Source organism: Castor canadensis, chromosome 18 (assembly GCF_047511655.1).
Source record: "Castor canadensis chromosome 18, mCasCan1.hap1v2, whole genome shotgun sequence".
NCBI classification, from domain to species: domain Eukaryota; kingdom Metazoa; phylum Chordata; class Mammalia; order Rodentia; family Castoridae; genus Castor; species Castor canadensis.
In genome coordinates this window covers 3,121,343-3,140,600 of record NC_133403.1, presented here as the reverse complement: position 1 = coordinate 3,140,600, position 19,258 = coordinate 3,121,343, and the positions used below count along the sequence as shown (strand labels likewise).

Here is a 19,258-nt window from a genome sequence, read left to right as displayed (position 1 = left end):
GGGGCTTCGGAGGGGCGGGGCGCGCGGGCGTGCACGTGGCTCTGACGCTCGCGTCTCCTACGCACTCCTCAAGTCCCGGACTTCGCAGGTGCCCACCCGGACTTGTGGGCAGCAGCACAAGTCTGCCTTTCGCTGTCATGGTGACCTTAAGATAAGTCACTGGAGCTTCCTGAGCCCGGATCCCCGTCGGAACCCCGAGGACATTCAGAAGTGCTGTCTAAGGACCTCAGATCAGAGCCACCAGTGCAGGACTTCGCCTCTTTCCTCTTTTCCTTCCTCCCCGAGAAGGTAGAGAGTGCACCTGGTGACCCTGGATGTCCCCTAACTAAGCCTGGCCTCTGGGAACTGTGGTGTTGACCATTCCTCTTCGGGACCTTTGCCTCCACCTGGCTCACCATCGCTTGGACTTTGCAGGTGACAGCCTTTCACCTCCACCTGCTGGACAGTTAGGGTGAAGAGCATGTCACCAGGTTGAGGGGCGAGAAAGCACAGTCAGTCACCTTGCCACCCAGGGTCTTGTCCTCTGCTTCTGACTTACTTGCCCTGCTCTCTGGGCGTCTCCCTTGCCCTAAGGTGACAGTGTGCAGTGTCTCCTCTCTGGAAATCAGAGGCTTAGACTTGTTTACATGAGACTCTCTCTATCAAGCAAGCAAGTTCCCTTCTCTGAATTCCAGCTTCTTTGTCTCTACCTGCAGGGGATAAATCGGACTTTAGGCCATCAGGAGGCCAGCACAGGGCTGGCATCTTCTGGCCACTTCTTAGCCTGCCCTGGGCAGCTGCCCTTTCCTGGGTGGCTAGCCAGGCCTCAGCCTCAGGGTGGACAGGAAAAACCACAGCAAAAGTAAGGGCCCAGTGAAAGCAGGCCTGCTATCTGCTCATCTGGTTCCCACTCTCCAGGGGCCAGCGCTGTGGTCTCCCAGTGGTGGCAAGTCTGACTTGTGGCCCGGCAGCTACCAGTCCAGCCTACGCCATGTGACTGTCCAGCCACACCGCAGTGACAGCCTCTGCCCAACACAATGAAGTCACTTCAGAGTGTAACAGCCTTTCCCCTGCACTGGGGTCCCCTGCCGCTTTGATCCTATCTCCATGCTATAACCGACCTCAGGCCCGAGACACTGCTCCTACTGAGTACCAGGCCATAGCACTTTCCTGAAATCCAGTAATGAATCAGATGCCACCCAAAGATAAGATCCAAGGACCCACCAAGCTGGAGCTGTGACTGAAATGGTACAGCGCCTGCCTAGCAATCTCAAAGTCTTGAGTTCAAACCCCGGTACCACCACCCAAAAAAAAAAAATGATACAAGGACCATCTACTAGAATGCAAGAAAGAGATAAATGTCCAAGGAGAGACAGCAAATGTCTAAAAGCTTAGAAAGGGTGGAATTTGGATAGTTTGGAAGAATCCTACCCATTTGACCTGGATCTTAAAATGTGCAGTGGGTTAGGTGTAGTGGGGAATGCCTGTAATCCCATCACTAGGGAGGCTGAGGCAGGAGGATCACAAGTTCAAGGCCAGCATGGGTTACATGTAGTAAGACCATATAAAGAGAGAGATTGAGATTAACAGAAATGTTCCAATACAAAGCCAGGTCCTGGGGATGCCCTGAGAGGATTCATACAGATTACATCACTTAACAGCTGGGTACACTGAAGCCCAGTCAGCACATGACTTGCCAGAAGTCACCAGAGGTATGACAGATACATAGCACCAGTGCCTGCCTGGTTTGGGACAGGGTAGGACTGTCTTCCTTAATGAATGAGTGCCTAAGAGCTCCTTCCAGGAGCTGGGCCTGGTGGTTCACAGCTACAATCCTTGATAATCGGAAGGTGCAGGTAGGAGGATCTCAGTCCAAAAGCAGCATGGACAAAAGCATGAAACCCTGTATAAAAAGGCAAAATTAAAAGCAAAAAGGGCTGGGTGTGCAGCTCAAGTGGTAGAGCTGCACCTAGTAAGTGCAAGGCCCTGAGTTCAAATCCCAGTGTTGCCAAAAACAAACAAACAAACAAACAAAAACCCTAGGGACAGTGTGTTCTTTGTAGGGCAGAGCCTACACAGTCCTTTAGTGTACTTGCTCTTTCATATCTAGCTTCTCACGCCAGTGCTGGACAGCCCTCTAGAGTACACAGGTTAGATGAATTGTGACAGAAGCAACTGCCCTCAGGTCAAGGTGTGGACTGGTCTAGGAGCTGCCCAGAAAAGCACAGGGGACACAGTCACCTGCAGGAAACTGTCCCAGTCATACCCAACTCCCTCCTTCCCCAGATGAAGGCTTAGGTGAAGAGGTCTCCCGCCTGTCTGCCCCTTCCAGATTCTGTGGCTGTCGGCTTTCTTCACTAATATTTGGCTATGTCCAGCGCACTGTGAAATCCCTACTTAATCTGATAATACTCCTACATTACTCATCTGGCTGGTTACTAAGAGTCTCTCCTTCCCGCCCTCACCTCTTCTCTATTTTCTAACCCCTGCCCTACCTCTGCCCAATTCTCCCTCCGGGTACATTGCTTCTCCTCCTCAAGAACCTTCACTGGCTCCCCAGTTCCTTCAGAAATCAGCCCAATCCCACTGACTTGCTTCCATCTCTTCCCAGCATCCCTTGTGCCCTTAACTGCCCCACACCCCTTCCCACACACTTTCATTTCAGCCAGAGATGCTCCCTGCTGTCCCTCCAAACACACTTCTGCCCTCCTGCTTCTGTCAGAACTCTAGTTCTTGTCTTTCTCCCAGGCCCTGGACCAACGCTGTTTCTAGAAACGCCTCTGTGATCAACCCATTGCCACGTGATGTCAGCCAACCAGAAGCCCCTCTGTCCTGGGCAGTAACAGGGACGCTTTTATATTGTGGCGGTGATTGTCAGGAAAGCGCTGGTCCAACAGGAAGAACCTGGTCTCCGGGGTCAGGCAGCCTGGAGGTGAGACACTGCCATACAGGGGTGTTTTGTTCTGAGCTCACCTTGCTCGGGACTGGGATCGGGACTGGGATCAGGGACGGAGGCAGCTTGGGAAGTGTGAGCGAGTGAAAGAAGGCTCCTGGGAGGTGGGGATTTTGGAGGAGTATGGGGCTGAGAGTCTTAGGCGTTTGAAAGTTAGAGCCCGGAGTTTAGATTCTTCCAGAGGCAGCTCTGGGCACAGAAAAGAGGGCTGGATTGGGAACCCAAAACTTGGGCTGTATTCTGTGTGCCTGAGTCATGTGCTATGGTGGCTGGCTGTTCAGTCACCAGCCCTTTAGGGGCTCGTCCTCTCTGGGCCTCGATGGCCTCACCACCAAATGAAGGGCACTGGTTTCGAGATCAGAGCCCCTCCTCCTGGCTCTGACCTCAGATCTGAGACTGGCACAGTTAATGTGAGAATCACTGGAAAAAAAAAAAAGTCTTTTAAATCCTGTGACAAAGATTTGTGGAACCACTTCAGAGCCAAGGGAACTCTCTGGAAAGCTCTTGTGCTCACGGGCACAGGGCAGGAGACCCTTTCCCCCTTCTTCCAGCTGTGGCTACAGCTGCCCCAGGTCACCTGCCCTGCCTGGGTGCCCACAGGTTGGGGAGAAAACTAACCCTCGCCTCTTTCCCTGGGGCCACTGTGAGAATTGTAAGTGACTTGATAGCTGGGAAAGTGACAAAGTTGTAGCAGGGTATTATTTCAATCACGGGGTGGCCCCCAACCCGTGTCACTCCCCCCTCACTTCCGCAGTCCACCCCGGCTTTGTGAAGACACAAATCCTCTCCCAGCCTCGCTTCTCACACCCTGTCCCCCTCCCCACCCCGATTAAGTCCCCTACCTTCCTGGATATCACTGTCTTAATTCTTAAGCCCTTTCTCACCCGTCTCCAGTTGTCTCAGAGAGTCAAATCCGTTTAGAAGGAGGTGGCCCAGTTAGCTGTGAACCAAGAGGCTGGGGACAGGGAGTTGGGACCTCAGGGGAAGGTGACAGGAGGATGGGGAGGATCTCAGAGACCCCACTCCAGCTCTGGCACAAACCTAGAGACTTTCCTGCAGGCGGGTGGGCTGCCAGCTCTGCTCTTACCCTACACTTAAGATGGAGTCCATCCAGGCACCAATGGCTCACACCTGTAATCCTAGCTACTCAGGAGGCAGAGATCAGGAGGATCGTGGTTCGAAGCCAGTCCTGGGCAAATAGTTCATGAGCTCCTACTTCGAAAAAAAACCATCACAGAAAAGTGCTAATGGGTTGGCTTAAGTGGTAAGAGTGCCAACCTAGCAAGCGTGAGGCCCTGAGTTCAAATCCCAGTACTGCCAAAAATAAAAAGATGGATCCAGGAATGGAGGAGGGGGGGTGGAATAAAAGGGAATGATGGAGGGGGTGAATTCAACTATGATATATTGTAAGAACTCTTGTAAATGTCACAGTGTACCCCAGTACAACAAAAAAAATAATAATATAATAATAAATATAAATAATATTAAGAGTCCAGATCCCACAGCTAGGCTTGTTCTCTACTCACCAGAGACCTTGAGAAGCAGAATGGCATGAATGTGAACTCACCAACTCTGCAGCCCTGGTTCTCTGTCACTTAGTGTCACTTGATCTGAGTGCCTCAGTTTCCCATTGGGAAAATAGCAGTGATAATCTTACTACCTCAAGAGGCTAAGATTAAATGAGCTCACTTATGAACAGGACCTGGAATCTAGAGCCTGTTTGAGTTGTTTTGAACTCGAACTTCTCGTTTCTTCCCTGAGTTAGTCTTGCCGTTCTAGCGTCCACCCACACACCTCTCTCCGAGAGAGAGAGAGAGAGAGAGAGAGAGAGAGAGAGAGAGAGAGAGAGAGAGAGAGAGAGAGAGAGAGAGGCCTTCCACCCCTGGTTGCAGGGCTGACACAGCTCCATGTCCCCAACCCTCTCTAGTGGCCTGAAATGACCTCACGGTGCTTGTAGTTAAGGCCGACTCTCTGTTCTCAAGGGCAGGAGCTATGGCCTTGGCACCCACAGGCTGTGAGTGGGTAAGAAACCAACCCTCACCCTATCCCCGGAGGGCTGACCTAGGGGAAACCTTGGCTGCTGCCGTCCTGCACCTGTCCTGTGTGATCCTGGGGGAGTCGCTGACCCTCTCTGGGCATCCAGGTGAATGGAAGCAGAGGTGACGGAACCAGGCAAAGGAGGACGGTTGGAGATTTTCCTTTTATTGGAATCTCTGAGTTCTAAAACTGCAGCCCTGCCCTCCCCCCTGCCCACCCAGCCTGGCCCTCTCTCCTTGGCACTGGGCCTGGAGTCGTGGTGTCAACCTGTGAGCAGCCCCGCTTCGTTTCTCAAAGCCCTTTTTGGTACAAAACAGACACCAACACTGGACCCCTAAGGTGGCGCTTTTTCCCCAGGGACCAACCTGCCACCTGGTGGCAGCTCGGTCACATTGGCCCTTCCTGATCACGGGGAACAGTTTTCCCTTCCTGCCCTTCCTTCTGCCAGCACTGTTAACAACTCTTTGTGCTGGGGGTACACTGTGACATTTACAGAAGTTCTTATGATATATCAGAGTTAAATGCACCCCCTCCTTCATTCTTCTTTATCCCCCTCCCTGCATTCCTGGAATAGTTTCAGCAGGTCTCATTTTTCCATTTTTGTACATGAGTGCATAGTATTCCACCATATTCACCTCCTACACCCTTTCCTTATTTCCTCCCCCCTCCCACTGGTGCCAACCACCAGACAGGGCCTGTTTTTGCCTTCCTTTTCTCCATTTTTGTAGAAAAGAAAAAGACAATATTGTTTGTTTAAGATAGCTATACAGGGTGTTTCAGCACTGACTCCTTACTTGGGCCCACAAAGTACCTAAAAGTAGGAGAAAAGCCTGGCATCACTGCCTCCATTTTGTATCTGTCTTTTTTCTGAGTCGCTCACTCTGCAGTCACTTGGGTTCTAGAAAGGATGGAAGCGATCGATAACATCTTTATGACAAGGGACAGAAACTACCCTCAAGCATCAGTGAGCCTCGCAGGACAGACCACCCCAAGTGAGGACGATTTCCTATAATGATGAGGCTGCAGCCTGGAGCAGGATTAATCATCTCATGGGGACAGATTGCTCCCCTCAGGTGAGGACGGCGATAAGAACTTCTCCAGAACCCCAGAGAACCAGACGAGATAGTGACAACCAGGCCACCTATAAATAAGATTGGTAGTGCATGCCTCCCTCTCCTGGCCCCGAGTTCTTGGCTCATGTCTGTAATCCTAGCCATTTGGGAGGCTGAGATTGGGAGGATCATGGTTCGAGGCCAGGCCAAGCAAATGGTTTGGGAGACCCTCCAACTCCAAAATCACCAGAGCAACCAGAGATGTGGTTTATGAAGTGAGCCCAAGGACACAACCCCAATCCCACCAAAACCAAACCAAAACAAAAAAAATCAGTGCAGCTCACGTCTGCACCTGAGTGCTTACTCTGCTCTTCCCACAGCACATCCCAAGCTATGTAACACATATCTCCTTTCTCTAACCTTCACCATGTCTCTCTCTCTCTCTTTCTCTCTCTCTCTCTCTCTCTCCCTTCCACTCTCTCTCTCTCCCTCTCTCTCTCTCTCTTTCTCTCTCATGGAACTGGGCTTTGAACTCAGGACTTCACACTTACAAAGCAGGCGCTCTACCTGTTAAGCCACGCCTCCAGTCCATTTTTCTCTGTTCATTTTGGAGATGGAGGTCTCAAAAACTATTTGCTTAGGCTGGCCTCAAACCACAATCCTCTCAATCTCAGCCTCCCAAGTAGCTGGGATTACAGGTGTGAGCCACCAGCACCCGGCGTTATCATGTCTCTTTATTGGCATATGGGGTGAGTGGTTGGACCTGATGTGTGGAATCCCAGGAGTCTGGGCCTGGAGTCCAAAACTCCTGTTTTAGCACCGCCATCCTTGGGCTTCTGTCCACTTCTATGGTATCTACTGGTGTCTGATGGGAGAACATTTTATAGTAGAGGAAATGCACACTAGGGTGAATGGAACACACTGATCTCTCAGTGCACCCTGTTCCTGGTACCCATCCTAAAGCATCCACTGCCCCACCCCACCCATCATTGGGGAACCCGTCCCATGTCTCACGCTTTCTTTAATAGCTCATTTCCTCCTAAGTTCCCCTGCTACCTTAGAGGGGAGACAGAGGAATGGAGGTCCGCTCCATATACAAGTCACAGCACAGCCCCAGGCCAGGAAACCTTGTATTGCAAAAAACACAACAACAACAACAACAACGACGACGACGACAAAACCCAAGCTACTTGGAATGAAAGCACATGTGCTGAAAAGTCCTCCATGTACTTTTGTTCAAATTCCCATTACAGCTGGGGACCCAGGCCAAAAGGGAAGCGGCTTGCTTCTAAGCACATGGTGAGAGAGAAGCCACCCTCTCCGCACCCGCTCTCCACCCTGTCCCAGAAGTCATGCAAGCTGGAGTCTGAAGCCTTGGACCTGACTGTTACCCCTCTCCCCAACCCCCAGGTCCTCCTCAGACACTGTACTCTAGGCAGGAGCCCCAGGTCACCCACCCTCTTGTAGTGTTTGCCTGCCTCCCTCCCTGAACTTCACTTACTCCAGACGCCATACCGGTCCTCATTGCTCCTTTTCATGTGGGGGTCCCCACCCATAGCAGCAGGCTGGACTACTTCCACTCACACTGAGATGACACCCTCAAGCTTGTCCTCCAGAATAACCAAGGGTCACCCTATGGGTACCTCTGGCTACCCACCAAGTTTGCAGACAGCCCGGGCTGTGGCTGATGAAAGGCTGGGATGTGACTCCTTGTGAGGACACAGAAGTGTGTGCCAGTGGGGACATATGTGAACTAGGATATGCATCCGGTGGCAGGGTGTGTGTTGGGGGAATAAGAGAGAGACCTCCTGCTCTGGTGGGTGGGGCGGGGGTAGGGAGCCAACCGTCTGGCTGAGGATGGGGTGTGTCCTTGCAGTGATGTCATTGGTGCCCCCACATAGACTAGGATTGTCAACAGACAGAGGAGCCGGACTCTCCACGGACACCCAGGGACCTCCCAAATGCATTTTGCAAGTTCTGCACAATGATTTCATCTACAGAAAAGGAGGATGAAATGAGCACTTGTATGACTTAAAAGCAAAATTCGCCAGCCCAGTGGCTACATGGGAGGCTGAGATTGGGAGGATTGCAGTTTGGGGCCAGCTCAGGCAAATAGTTTGTGAGAAATAACCAGAGCGGGCTGGGCGCCGCTGGCTCACACTGTAATCCCAGCTATTCAGGAGGCAGAGATCAGGGGGATCATGGTTCAAAGCCAGCCTAGAAAAATATTTCACAAAAAAGGGTTGGTGGAATGGCTCAAGGTATAGGCCCTCAGTTCAAGCCTCAGTACTGCCAAAAAAAAAAAAAAGTTACCAAAATAACTAGAGCAAAATGGACTGGAAGTGTGGAGGTAGAGCTCCTGCTTTGCTGCACCTTGAGATCAAACCTCAGTCCCAGAAAAAAATTTTTTGCTAGCATGGCAATGAATGTGCAGATTGTCATCTTAATATTAAGTCTGCCTATCCACTAGGAATGGACGGCTTGGCATTGATCTAGCTTTCTTTCATTTATTTCCACATTTTTAGCTTTCAATGTATTACTCTTTCACTCCCTTGTTTATGTTCATCCCTGGGTATTTTATTATTTTGGGTGCTATTATAGGTAAAACTGTGATCTTGATCTACTTTTCAGATTGTTCCTTGCTGGTATATAAAAACCCACTGCAGTTATTTTCTTGGCAATGCTGGGGTTTGAACTCAGGGCTTTGCACTTGCTGGGCAGGCACTCTACCATTTGAACCACTCCACCAGGGGAAAAAAAAGGCAGATTTTTGTGTGTTGGTCTTAGGTGTTCTGATATTTATAAAGGTAGATAGTACATTATTATATTAATTATTATTATTATTATTTAGCAGAACTGGGGTTTGAACAGAGGACCTCATTCTTGGTAGGCTGGTGCATTACCATTGGAGCCACGTCTCCAGCTCTTTTTGCTTTAGTTATTTTTTGGATAGGGTGTCTAGTTTTTTTTCCCCAGGGACACGATCTTCCTGTGTGGTCTACACCTCCTTCAGGCACACACCACCACGCCCAGCTTATTTGTTGAGCTGGGGTATCTCGATAACTTTTGCCCAGACTGGCCTCTAACCACGTCCTCCCAATCTCTGCCTGCTGAGAAGCTGGGATTACAGATGTGCACCATCATGCCTGCTGGAGACTAGCTTTTTGCCCTCAACATTCTGTAGGAATTATCTGTGCTGCTCCACGTAATTCATTCATTCATTTTTTTCTGTCGTGTGACACCCAACACATGAAGCTATCACAAGTTTTCTTTTCTCCTAGGGATGGAGAGGTGAGCTATTCCAGTCTTTTACAACGAAACAGGGCTGATCTGCACGTGCTGAAGGACCACATGGTTCTCCACCAAGGCTGTACAGAAGAATTATCCGGACTGGAGGTGTGGCTCAAGCAATACAGCACTGGCCTATTCAAAGCACTGAGTTCAAATCCTCGTATCACTCCCCCCCCTCAAGACAATTATCTGGTATGTAAGCTTTTCATGATGAACAGAAACAAAGACCCAGAGATAATGATTCAGTTAATCTCAAACAATGCAGGCCCCGAACTCCTAGATCACTCAAGTGATCTTCCTGCCTCACTGAGTAGCTGGGACTACAGCTGTGTGCCACTGTGCCTGACTTAGTTCATCAGACGATTCTTCAAGAACCTATGTTCCATTCTTACCAAGGATCTCTACCTCATACCCAGGAATGGTGTATCTGAGACCATGCATCTTCAGGATTTTTTATCTTTTTGGAGGTTCTGGGGTTTGAACTCAGGGCTTTGCACTTGCTAGGCAGGTGCTCTACCACGTAAGCCACGCCTCCAGCCCTTCCCCTGCGGTTTTCTTTCATGCAAATCACTTTTCCAACGTGGCTGGACGGTGCCAGTGCAGCCAGACATACACGCCCATCAGCGAGATGTAGATTCCATCGCTCCCCATCCCCAAGAGCACCTGGCATGGTCAGACTATTCATTTTTCTTTGGTGGGACTGGGATTTGAACTCAGGGCTTCCAGCTTGCAAAGGGTCACTCTACTGTTTGAGCCACAACTCTGGTCCATTTTGCTCTGGCTATTTTGGACATTGGGCGGGGAGGTCTCACAAATTATTTGCCTGAGCTAACTTTAAACCACGACTCTCCCAATCACAGCTTCCCAAGTATCTGGGATTACAGGAGTGAGGTACCATGCCTGGAAGATGTTTTCATGTTGCCAGTTGATCTCTCATGATTTAAAAAAAAATTTATTATAGTATTGTTGTACTGGGGGTACGTTGTGACATTTATAAAAGTGTTTACAATGTATCACAGTTAAATTCACCCCCTCCATTGTTCTCCTCCCCCCCCCCCTTTTCTCATATGATTTTTACTTTGTATTTCCCTGATATCTAATTAGGTAAGTGGGTGTGGTGTTACAAGCCTGTAATCCCAGCACTCAGGAAGATCAATGTCAAATTCAGGCCGGCCTAGGTTACATAGCGAGATCCTACCTCAAAAAATAAATTTAAAATAGGTTGAATGTCCTTGTGCAAGTTAAGCATTCACTCTACCATTGAGCAGCTATCTTTTCTTTTTTTCTTTTTTTTTGCAGTATTGGGGTTTGAACTCAGTGGCTACACCTTGAACCACTCTACCAGCCACCTTTTTTGAGTGGGTATTTTCAAGATAGGGTCTCTCAATCTATTTGCCCAAGCTGGCTTCGAATTGCAATCCTTCTGATCTCTACCTCCTGAGTAGCTGGGATTACAGGCATGAGCCACTGGTGCCCAGCCCATTTGTTTCTTTTTAAGCAATGTCTAATGTTTTAATATTTCATGTTTAGATCTTTAATCCACATGGACCTCATTTTTTGTATGCAATGTCTAATATGGATGGGTACATTTTATTTTATGTTTTTGGTGGCACTGGTGTTTGAACTCAGGGCTTTGTACTTGCTAGGCAGACTCTCTACCAGTTAAATCATGCCCCAATCCCCAATTACACTTATTTTCCCTAGTGGTTAGCCCAATTTCTTGGCACAATTTATGAAAGAGCTCATCTTATTCATCTCTTTCCACCTCCCCAAATTCAACCCTTCCTCTGACATAGGCTGGATGTATATGTGCTTTGTCAGCTTCTCGTCTGTTGCATGTCCCCTTTCCTTGTCTTGGGGCAGACATCCAACTATCTAACTCTCCACCCCTCACTCTTTTCCCATTAGCATTTTGGCTATTGGCGGCTAACCAGTGGCTAGTTAGGTGTTCACTGAAAAATTATTTTCATTTTTCTGTATGTTTGATTTGGGGGGTGGGACTGGGGTTTTGAACTCAGGCCTTTGCACTTGCAAAGCAGGTGCTCTACTGCTTGAGCCACACAGTGGCCCTCCAACCCATTTTGTTCTGGCTATTTTTGGAGATGGGGTCTTGTGAGCTATTTGCCCAGACTGGCCTCGAACCTCAATCCTCCCAAGTAGCTAGGATTACAGATGTGAGCCAGCAGCACACCCTGCTGTTTGATTTCTCTTTTTTTAAATTATGATAACACGGTAGGGAAAAGAATGTGTCACCGCTCGTCTGGCCTTTGCCCTTTTATCAGGGTACAATTTGTGAAAGGCTTAGGTTTCAGGCTGAGCCAGCTCCCAGCACCCCCACCCCTGAGAGAAAAGACAGATTTTGGGACAGTGAGGGAACTTGCACGTTCCAGTAGGCATGAGAGATTCGGTGTTGGGGATGGGACAGTACTGGTTTTATCCCAAGCCCATTGCATGGATGAAGAGAGTGACCCACCCTCGCTGTCCCTCTAAGGGTCTCCCTACCTCATCAGTCCTGCTGGGACCCTTGCCTCAATTTCCCCAATCTGCCTCCCACCGTCAATCTCTTGTTCTCCGCCTCTTGCTATTTGGTTCAGTTGGGAAATGGAGGTCCAGGGAAGATGGGGTCATGCATGACATAGTCCTGGCCAAACCGTGGGTGGCTTGGGCCACCACAGAGCAAAGGTCCCCTGACCACCCCTGGTTTCTGTACTTCTCGGACCCTGATTGTATCTGAGTCTTTCAAGATCGCCTCTTCCAGCTATGTCCCTCCAGCTACCGTCCGCCCCTCTCTGCAGTCTGACAACTTGGCAGTCTGTCCAGCGCCTCCTCTTCTAGGACTCCAGCCTCTGCACTTGGACTCAGGCTCCGCCCCCTTTTCAGCGGCGCGGGCCGCCAGCGCCTAAGTTCTCCGCGACCACCAGGGGGCGCGCGCGCGCGGCTCAGTGAGGGCCCGGAACCTCTGACGGCTCACATCCCGCCCCTCCCGACGCCACGCCCCGTCCGGCCGCGGCCCCGCCCCCTCCTCGCGAAGCCCCGCCCCGGCCGGCCGCGGCCTGGCTCCCTCCGCTCCCCGCTCCGGCCGGCCGCGGCCCCGCCCCCTCCAGGCGCCCCGCCCCGTCCGGCCACAGCCCCGCCCATCCCCCGTGAAGCCCCGCCCCGTCCGGCCGCGGCCTGGCTCCCTCAGCTCCCCGCCCCCGCCCCCCCCCACGGCGCCCCGGATCCTCCCCTCCTCCTCCCCCAGCCCCCTTGTCTCCTCCAGCCTTGCGGGGTCCGGCCATGGGTCCCGCCACTCGTCCCACGCTGAGGTCGCCGCCGCTGTCACCACCTCCTCCGCCGCCGCCCCCATCCCCGCTGTTGCTGCTGCTGCCGCTGCTGCCGCTGTGGCTGGGCCTGGCGGGACCCGGGGCCGCGGCGGATGGCAGCGAGCCGGCGGCCCGGGAGGGGCGGGGCGGAGCCCGGGCGGTGCGGGTGGACGTGAGGCTGGCGCGGCAGGACGCTCTGGTTCTGGAGGGCGTCCGGATCGGGGCCGAAGCCGACCCAGAACCCCCGCTGGGTGGCCGCCTGCTGCTGGTGAGCGCCACCTCGGACCTTTCGTCCTGGATCCAACAAACCCCGACAGCCCAGCGCCCCCTCTTCTCCAGGATGCCCAGCCCCCCCCCAGTAACCAGGATTCCCGAACCTGAGATCCTCATGCCCTCTTCCAGACTCGTTCCCACGCCCTGACCTTTGCATCCACTGAGGCAAACCCAGACTCCCCCCCCACCTCCCCCTGCCTCCCCTCTTTGCTCATGGCCCCCCGCTGCACAGATGGACATCGTGGATGCCGAGGAAGAGGTACCGCTGGAAGACTGGATTGCAGTGGCCTACGTGGGCAAGGAGCAGGCCTCCCAGTTCCACCAGGAGAACCAGGGCAGTGGCCCTCAGGCCTATCCCAAGGCCCTGATCCAGCAGGTGCAAGGGGTGTATGCTTGTGGGGGAGGGGAGGTTGGGCCTGGTTAACAGGGGGACCCACTAAGGAGCTCCCAGAGTGGACCTAGGCCTGAGCTGCTTGGGGGATCCCAGTTTGGAGAATCGAGGCAGTAGGATGGTGTCAAAGCAGGGAGATGGAGATTGGTCAGGAGGCTGGACCAGGTGTGGAGACTGCCTTGCTAGGCAAGGTGGGTTAGATCGTACAGAGCAGGAGGCATGGGAGTTTCTGCCCTTGATCGCACTTGACCCGCTCACTGCGGAGCCTGTTGCTGGGAGAGATGGGGAGGGTTAGGGCCACAGGTGTGGCACGGGGTATGCTAGCCTCCCACCTTCGTCCATCCTGCAGATGCGACGAGCCCTTTTCCTGGGAGCCTCTGCCCTGCTTCTCCTCATCCTGAACCACAACGTAGTCCGAGAGGTAACCCCTGAGCAGACCGTGAGGGTCAGGAGGCCGGGGAAGGAGGGACCAAGGCCTGCTGACTGTCCTGTCCCCTGCAGCTGGACATATCCCAGCTTCTCCTCCGGCCAGTGATCGTCCTCCATTATTCTTCCAATGTCACCAAACTGTTGGAGGCACTGCTGCAGTGAGTTGGGGTTCGGGTTCCCAAAGGGTGGGCCCTGGAAGCTGGGAATGTTTGCCTTCCTTTTCCATGAGCTGGGGTGGGGGGTAGGGGTCTCCGGAGCAGGACCTCACAACTGTACTCTGCCAGGCTGAAAAATGGGGGAGGCAATGGGAAAGGGGTGCAAAGTCCTGTAGGGAGGTGTCTCTGTGGGCAGAGGGGACTGGCCCCAGCAAGGAGAAAGCCAGTTCTTCATCTGTGGCCTGGATGGGTGAGACAGCCAGGACCGGGAGCCAAAGTGGAAAGCCTCCAGGGGTGGCACCCTTTGGTGTCCACCACAGGGCTAGGTGGGTGAGTCTCGGCCTCCCTTCCCAACACCCTTCTGTCTGGCTTCTCTCTGACTTTACCCCCCCAGGAGGACACAGGCCACAGCGGAGATCACCAGCGGAGAGTCCCTGTCAGCTAACATCGAGTGGAAGCTGACCCTGTGGACCACCTGTGGCCTCTCCAAGGATGGCTACGGAGGGTGGCAGGACCTGGTGTGCCTGGGAGGCAGTCGTGCCCAGGAGCAGGTGAGTGCTAGGGGATTCTATGGGGTCCCGGGAGAGGAGGGCCGCTGGGTTTAGTGACATGGTGTCAGTGGACTCAGCATGGTACCTGGCCCAAGGTCATGTGCAGTTAACGTGGCTTGTTGCCTTCATGTTCTCCCCCTCAGTAGCCTTCTGTAGCTCCCTATTACCTGCAGAATAAATTCAGACTCCTCAGCTTGGTTTTGACAGCCCTCCTCAGCACTGATTTATCCTGTATTTCTTTTTTATTTATTTATTTGGTGATACTGGGATTTGAACTCAGGGCCTTGTGTTCTACCACATACAGCCATGTCCCAGCCCTTTTTTTTGCTTTAGTTGTTTTTTGAATAGGGTCTTGCACTTATGCCCAAAGCTGACCTAAATCCCAGTCTTCCTCTGTATGCTTCAAATGTAGCTGAGCTGACAGGCCTGCACCACCACGCCCAGCTTTTATTCATGGAGATGGGGAGCTCATAAACTTTTCTCCAGGACTGGCCTCAAACTGTGATCCTCTCGATTTTTGCCTCCTTAGTAACTGGGATTGCAGACACACGCCACCATATCTTGTCTGTTTTCTGTGTTTTGAGACAGGGTCCTGCTGTGTAGCCCAGGCAGTCCTCAAACTCACTGTTCTCCTAGCTGCGCCTCCCCAGGTCTCGTGTAGACCCAAGCCAAGCCCTCTTTTTCTTTCTCTTTTTTGGGGGGTGGGGGAGACTGGGAGTGGAACCCGGGGTCTGGGCCGTACATGGTCTGCCTCTGAGCTACGTCTGCAGCTATCCTCCATTTCTGGTCTGGCCACTCTGCGCCATTCCCTGGTCCCCGTACACAGCCTGGTCTCCTGCCTCTGGGCCTAGGTTGTCTACACCTTTTGTCTCTCCTCTCTCGCTCTCTCTTTTTTTTTTTTCCCTTTTGATGGGACTGGGGTTTGAACTCAGGGCTTTGTGCTTACTCTACTGCTTGAGCCACACCTCCAGTCCATTTTGCTCTGGTTATATTGGAGATGGAGGGTCTCCTGAACTATTTGCCCAGGCTGGCCTCAAACTGGGATCCTCGCCATCTCAGCCTCCCAAGTAGCTGGGATTACAGGCGTGAGCCCCTGGCACTGGTTGGCACCTTTTATCCCTGTCTCCATATGTCCCTTTCCCAGCTCATCCTCGCACATGCTTTGGAGTCATCCCTCAAACCCTCTGCTCAAAGGCCCTTTCTCTCTCTTCTCAGTCACAGCAGTGCTTGGTCAGGCCTCTCACAGGGGTGAGAGGACGGTCCACCCTGTGTGTTGGGGAGTGTGACCGTGTCTTCTGATAGCCGGGGTTGTGTTTCATTTGTTTGTGGATCTCCCAGATCATGGCATCACGGGATTGTGTGGTACTCTGTTCTCAAGTGTTTTTTGAGCCAAGCTGTGTGGGGGCAGGCCAGCCCTGGTCTTCTGGTATGCAGGTTCAAATCCTGGCTCTGAAACCTTTGCTGAGCAACCATAGGCCAAGTGTTCAACCTCTCTGGTCTCATGTTGCTCATTTGTGAACAGTGTGTGGTGGCCCACACAGAACACTGGGCAGGGCAGGATTTGGTGAGGAGCCAGGAGGAGGGGCTAGAAGATTAGATCAGCAGGGAGTAGGCTCCTGGCAGCCTAGAAGTGGAGTCTAGCATGCAGTCTGCAAGTTGGTGTGGCAGGTACAAAAAGTCAAATCTGAACAGCTGTGACCATTGCTGGAATTGCATGTATCGGGTAGCCTTGGCAGCTGAGGTATCCAAAGGGTGGCCAGGCGGGCATCTTAGCTGCCTGGCTTGATGGGCCTTGGGCCCTCAACCCTGATCCCAGGGCCCAGTGACTATCCTGAGCTGCCCAGTGGCCTCTGGGAATCCAGAACTGTAGCACACATAATCAGGAAGTCCTGACCAGTCACATCCTTACTGCCCTGCTGGACATACATTGTCCCCAGCCTCCCTCCTCAGCTGGGGCTCCCAGGTGCGTTGGGCCTGGTGCTCTGGCAGTGCAGGCTTTGCCCCAGAGAGCAATGCCATGGCAGCTCTGACGTGATCTGGCCTGCCGGAGGGTGGCCCGGGACACAGCCCAGGGCAGCAGAGCAGATAGGCGAGAGATACGAGGTGACCCCTGAGCTAGCGGTGGGCACAAGGCCTCCCCCAGGTTGTACCAAAGGCACCTGAGCTCAGCCTAGGGCTTGGGGAGGCTTTCCAGAACTGGTCCCCTCACCCCACTGTGACTGGAGGGGAGATAGTAAGCTCATAGACACCCCAAAGTGTCCCCACCCCAATCTCCAACCTGGTCGAGAGGGTGGTAGCCTTTTACCTTCAAACCATTTCAACCCTTGTCTCCTGTCATGGCGGGAGTTGACCTTGAGCACTGGTTGGGGAAGAAGGGCAGAGAGCTACAAGGAATGCTGGGAGCTTTTCAGTGAGTGTGTTTGTTAGTCACGTTGCACCTACAGGCCGCGTGAAATAGCGTGCGTGCGTGGGAGCGCCCTCGTGTCTTGCTCAGCTGGTTGTTCGGTGATCAAAGCCTAGCAGCTGCATTTGTGTGGAAGCTGAGTCAAGATCACTGTGGTTCCCCAGCCACTGAGCGCCCCCAGGGTTTTTAGTGGCCTCTCAGGCTGTGTTTCCACAGCCGTTCATTTCACAAAGACTAAGTGATGCAGGGTACAGTGTGACAATGAGACACGGTTCCCTCCCACCGATGGGAGCTTGTGGACCACCAGGGGCAGCAGTAAGAACACACATGGTTAGAGGGGCAAGGGGAGGCAATGTGGGAGCGTTCGATCTGGTGGTTGGGGACCTCCAGAGCTGAAGGGAAGGCACTGGTGGCTCATACCTGTAATCCCAGCTACTCTGGAGGCAGAGGCAGGAGGGTCCAGAGTTTGAGGCCAACCTAGGTAAAATTATCAAGACCCTATCAAAAACAAAACACAAACAAAAAAAGGGCTGGGGGCCTGGCTCAAGCTGTAGAGCGCTTGCCTAGCATGCTGAGGGCCCTGGGTTCAATTCCCAGAGGGCGGGGAGGGAGCGTTGAAGGAGGGAAGAAGCAGGTGTGCAGGTGAGACTCCCCCCAGTGGGCGTGGCCAAGATGGCGGAGGAGCAGGTGAGACCTCTGGGAGTGACAAGGTGGCTGTCTCTGAGACTTCAAGTGCGAGCACAGCCTAGATGGAGGTGAGAGGTCAGGGCCCGAGAAGCTGACCCGGAGGACGTGCAGGTTGGGGACAGTGACAGAAGGGTGCTGGGGACAGATATGGCTCTGTGTGCAGCCAGATGAAGCCAGGGCAGCTGGCAGACCCTGAGGAGCCCATAGGGAGGAGGGATGGTGGGTGGTGGGTGTTGCTGAGGGAGGCGTGGGGGCAGCCCCAGCGCCTGGACACCCGTCTCCCTCTGCAGAAACCCCTGCAGCAGCTGTGGAATGCCATCCTGCTGGTCGCCATGCTCCTCTGTACAGGCCTCGTGGTCCAGGCCCAGCGGCAGGCGACTCGGCACAGCCAGCGCGAGCCTGGAGGCCAGGTAGGGGTCAGACCAGGGAGCCCCGGTGCACCCAGCCCTTGGGCCCACAACACTGTGACCGTCCTCTCCCCACAGGTGGACCTGTTCAGACGCCGCGTGGTGCAGAGGTTGGCATCCTTAAAGACCCGACGCTGCCGTCTGAGCCGGGCAGCGCAGGGCCTCCCAGAGCCTGGCACTGACACCTGTGCCGTGTGTCTGGACTATTTCTGCAATAAGCAGGTTAGTGCCTGGGCGAGACCAGCCATCGGCTGACATGTCACGTCCCTGTCTTATCCGTAGAGGCCTCAGAATGCACCAACCAGGCCCTTCTCCCAGCCCCCGCCCCTCCACCAGGGCTCCAGAAAGCAGAACTGGGGGCAGGTCCCACCCTGTGGCCTGAGCCTCTCTTCTCCTCCCTGTAGTGGCTCCGGGTGCTTCCCTGTAAGCATGAGTTCCATCGAGACTGTGTGGACCCGTGGCTGATTCTACAGCAGACCTGCCCTCTGTGCAAGTTCAATGTCCTGGGTGAGCACCAGGGGTGGGCCCTAGGCTGACCCCCCTGGTCCCCACCTGACCCCTCTCCCCACTCTTCTTCCTCCTCCCCTGCAGGGAACCGCTACTCCGATGACTAGGTGCCCCAGCGGGGCTTCTGCGCATAGAAAAGGACCCTCCCCACCTGTGCCCTGGGCTCCTGGGGCGGGACAGTGGGATGGCCAGCCAGCCAGCTCGTGGGCAGAGGAAGGACACGGGGACCCCACCATGCCCACATGGAAAGGAAGGACTTACAGCCCCAGGCCGAGGACGCAGGGCAGGGACCCACCGGGAAAGAAGGGAGCCACTTTGGGGCCTTTCTCTGCAATCCTGGGATGTCTGTGTCTGCCCTCCTCACAGGACCATGGGGGAAAAGAATGTGAGGCCAGCACAGCTGTCCCCAGCACTCTGGGAGCTCTCGGGGCATCCTTGAGGCAAAAGCCACAGTTGCTGGGTTTTATGCTTATTTATTGGGGGATTGAGGAAGAGGCTGCCTGAAGTTGAGGCTCTCTGGCCTGACCAGCTTCCAGAATACAGCTTGGTCAAGGCTGTGAGGTTAAACTCGGGCTCCTTCACCAACTGCTGCCCTCTGTCCTAGGGCCTCGGAAGTCATCTGTCCCACTGCCTGTCCAGCTGGCCAGGGACAGAGACCTTAGACACTAATCCTGGACTCGGTGGACTCGGGTGGGCTCGGTGTTGTTCACTAGGATACTTGAAGCCACACGATAAATGTGGTACCTCTTCCGGGGCATCCTTTTTTTTTTAAGAGTCGGGGCAGGAAGTTTTAATAGCAAAATAAACAAGACTATATTTTAACATAAGATGTAAATTTTG

At 53.4% G+C, this 19,258-nt stretch overlaps 1 protein-coding gene and 1 long non-coding RNA gene across 7 annotated transcripts; both read left to right on the top strand.

Moving 5' to 3' along the window:
* The first annotated feature begins 18 nt into the window (after window positions 1–18).
* Window positions 19–10,487, top strand: LOC109697286 (uncharacterized). 2 transcript variants are annotated; one of them, XR_002213407.2, is made up of 4 exons: window positions 19–414; window positions 2,728–2,911; window positions 5,872–6,042; window positions 9,303–10,487. It is a non-coding gene; the product is annotated as an uncharacterized lncRNA (long non-coding RNA). The 2 variants fall into 2 exon arrangements; XR_012443527.1 differs by lacking the exon at window positions 5,872–6,042.
* A 2,033-nt stretch (window positions 10,488–12,520) lies between these two features.
* Window positions 12,521–19,253, top strand: Rnf215 (ring finger protein 215). Of its 5 annotated transcripts, none has more exons than XM_074061080.1 (9): window positions 12,521–12,882; window positions 13,120–13,263; window positions 13,628–13,699; window positions 13,780–13,865; window positions 14,257–14,413; window positions 17,795–17,914; window positions 17,990–18,133; window positions 18,316–18,418; window positions 19,023–19,253. In XM_074061080.1, exons 1-9 carry the CDS (start codon window positions 12,589–12,591, stop codon window positions 19,085–19,087), a joined length of 1,185 nt encoding a protein of 394 aa, XP_073917181.1. In that variant the 5' UTR covers window positions 12,521–12,588; the 3' UTR covers window positions 19,088–19,253. The 5 variants fall into 5 exon arrangements, with proteins under 5 accessions (XP_073917181.1, XP_020036384.1, XP_073917183.1 ...); XM_020180795.2 differs by having other exon boundaries at window positions 18,503–19,253; XM_074061082.1 differs by having other exon boundaries at window positions 17,762–17,914; window positions 18,316–18,400; window positions 18,503–19,253.
* The last annotated feature ends 5 nt before the right edge of the window (window positions 19,254–19,258 follow it).

Excerpts from the sequence above, each read along its gene's own strand:
- Rnf215 (XM_074061079.1), top strand. The coding sequence starts at position 12,589 with ATGGGTCCCGCCACTCGTCCCACGCTGAGGTCGCCGCCGCTGTCACCA. Across the intron at positions 13,866-14,256 it reads CTGTTGGAGGCACTGCTGCA|GAGGACACAGGCCACAGCGG; the intron begins GTGAGTTGGGGT and ends TTACCCCCCCAG. Across the intron at positions 18,134-18,315 it reads ACTATTTCTGCAATAAGCAG|TGGCTCCGGGTGCTTCCCTG; the intron begins GTTAGTGCCTGG and ends TCCTCCCTGTAG.